This window comes from Priapulus caudatus, unplaced genomic scaffold, assembly GCF_000485595.1.
Source record: "Priapulus caudatus unplaced genomic scaffold, Priapulus_caudatus-5.0.1 Scaffold430, whole genome shotgun sequence".
NCBI classification, from domain to species: Eukaryota; Metazoa; Priapulida; class Priapulimorpha; order Priapulimorphida; family Priapulidae; genus Priapulus; species Priapulus caudatus.
In genome coordinates this window covers 107,568-110,307 of record NW_014577491.1, presented here as the reverse complement: position 1 = coordinate 110,307, position 2,740 = coordinate 107,568, and the positions used below count along the sequence as shown (strand labels likewise).

Here is a 2,740-nt window from a genome sequence, read left to right as displayed (position 1 = left end):
GAAAAAACATCTCCTTTGTCCACAGAGACACAAATATTACAACTAAAAGCCACTGCGGCAAACGTGAGGGTTGTCTCTGGAGTGTGCTCCGGACGTTGTGCGCAGTTCGTGAGGGTGACCTTTCACCCCCATGCAGACAACTAAGTAATAAAATGAAAACGGTGCATCCTCCAACGAAAGAGCGATTCGTTCACGAGCACAGCTCCTAGGGTTCCTATCTCACTAAATTCCAACAGCGGTATCACAGTACCCGGCATCTATACAACAAGCATGTACAGTAACGTATCCACCATAAATGCGTGAGCACACGCACACGCACACACTGTCACCGATCAGAAACAAAGCACTCCCGACTTAAGCGAGCGCTGCGGGTCGTGACCGGTGGTGCACTCTACATGTCTTATGCAGTAACTCCTCGTTTGTTCACTTGAAAACTCTCATCCTTATGTAAATACAAATAAATATACAAACATCCTTGTTTTACGCGACCGCACTTGCTGACACGCCGCGTATCGCCAACTGTTTTCGCTCTTGCACATAGGCTTCTCTACGTTGACTAGTGACCAATTTCAAGAATAATGCTGACCAGTGATGAAACGCGCACCAATCAACTCGGACATTACAGAACACATCCTCATCTGTACAAGCAGTCAATGAACGTACCCCTACTACTTTACAGTAATATAATGGTAATTTGTGCGTGTAGTAAGGAAACCACGCCAGTCTCGAACACCTCTCTTCCCATTTTTGTCTGACATGAAATGCAGTATGCAACTAGGATGAAAAATTCTACTATGAAATGATATATATGAAAATTCTACTATACTATAATGAAAAGTCCCTGACGTTTAGATTTCGCGTGTAACATTATGATGGCACATTCTCCACATTGAAACTGTGCAGATACTCGTTGACATTGAGCCAACACTATTGGGAGTAGTATGTAGTAAGTGGCTGTGTCTCGTGACACAAAATACCAAAATGCACAGCCCAGTGTCATACTGTATGCAGGTATCAAAAACTGGGGCATACAATACGAGAGACATTTATTCGGTTGTAACTGGTATCAATTCAGAATTGGCGAATTTGGATTGAATGTGTGAATAAGAGTGAGTGAGTGAGTGAGTGGTGAGTTAGTGAATGCGTGAGTGATTGAGTGTGTCAGGGATTAAGTGGGTGATTGAGCGAGTGAGTTAGGGATTAAGTGGGTGAGTGAGTGCGTGAGTGAGTTAGGGAATAAGTGGGTGAGTGAGTGAGTGAGTGAGTGAGTGGCGAGTGAGTTAGGGATTAAGTGGGTGGGTGAGTGAGTGAAAGTGAGTGAAAAGTGAGTGAGTGAGTGAGTGAGTGAGTGAGTGAGAGGGTGAGTGACTGAGTGGGTGAGCGAGTGAGAGGGTGAGTGGGTGAGTGAAGGAGTGAGTAAGTGAGTGACTGAGTGGGTGAGCGAGTGAGTTTGGGTGAGTGAGTGAGCGAGTGAACGAATGAATAACCTCTGTCCAGATGACTACGCGCGGACAAAGGCGGGTTGCTTGTCACCGTGACGATGGTCGCCGCCGACGTCGTGTTAACGACCTGTAGGACATGGCGTGCAGGTGCTGCCACCTGTAGGACATCGCGTTCAGGTGCTGCCATCTGTAGGACATCGCGTTCAGGTGCTGCCACCTGTAGGACATCGCGTTCAGGTGCTGCCACGTGTAGGACATCGCGTTCAGGTGCTGCCACCTATAGGACATCACGTGCAGGTGCTGCCACCTGTAGGTCATCGGGTGTAGGTGCTGCCACCTGTAGTCGTGCAGGTGCTGCCACCTGTAGTCGTGTTGTGTCACTGCTCCACCTTCACCAACAGTCCGTAGAGAGCTGTAGCGCCACGCTCCTTCGTGTACCATTCGATCTCATTGTTGCTGAAGTGTGGGTCGATCGTGTGACTGGCGCCGATGGTCTGTGGGCCTACCTTGTAGCTGCCTGGCCGCACACAGGCCTGGAAGGCGACGCGTGCATGCATATGTGTCACACTGTGCGTGTCCATGAACCTAGAAACACACGTGACGGGATGATCGACATTTAACCACCGTAGCATCACTTATTCATGTTATACGTACTCCCGATATTACCATCTTGATAGCATGTATTATCACGTATACATGCTATATATACTATTGCTATGGTTGGATTTACAACACATGTATGCAGAGACATGAATAACACAGATGTAGGCCCTAGAAGCCAATCCTATTCTCCACGAGGAGAGAAGGAACTAAGAAGAAGAGAGGCCCTAGAAGAGGTAATTTTAAACTAATAAATAAATTAAAAAAATATTGTAAATGTAACCACACAGTAGAATAGAAGATCGTGAATGAACAAGCGGTTTGTATCGGAACTGAGAGAGAGTTTACAGTAGAGAGCACAAGGCGAGGATGACTCACTCTTAAGCCGGGCTTAGGTCGGGTTGCGATTGAATGTGACGCGACGCGATGCACTGCAACTCACTGCGACTGAGTGCTTAGGTCGACGGCAACGCGACCGACAGCGAATGCCTGCGACCAGTCGCAGAAGGCGGAAGAAGGCGCTTAGGTCGAAGTGACGATCGCCTATTGATCGCGCAACTAAATGATTATCAAGAGACCATTCAAAATGGATCCATCCTAAATGTCGAATTATTCTTTTTTATCTATAACACCTGAATATCGTGCATCATAAGAACTTTTCTACTATATATATATATATATATATATATATAATACAT

General features: G+C 46.5%; 1 protein-coding gene across 1 annotated transcript in view; it reads right to left on the bottom strand.

Moving 5' to 3' along the window:
• Positions 1 to 1,412: 1,412 nt before the first annotated feature.
• The window catches only part of LOC106810304 (neuralized-like protein 4), a 46,591-nt gene continuing 45,263 nt past the window's right edge, over positions 1,413 to 2,740 (bottom strand). The window contains exons 24-25 of the mRNA XM_014813609.1: positions 1,824 to 2,027; positions 1,413 to 1,719 (exon numbers count right to left, since the gene is read on the bottom strand). Coding sequence (XP_014669095.1) covers positions 1,530 to 1,719; positions 1,824 to 2,027 — 394 coding nt within the window. The 3' untranslated portion in view covers positions 1,413 to 1,529. The remainder of the gene's footprint in view (positions 1,720 to 1,823; positions 2,028 to 2,740) is intronic.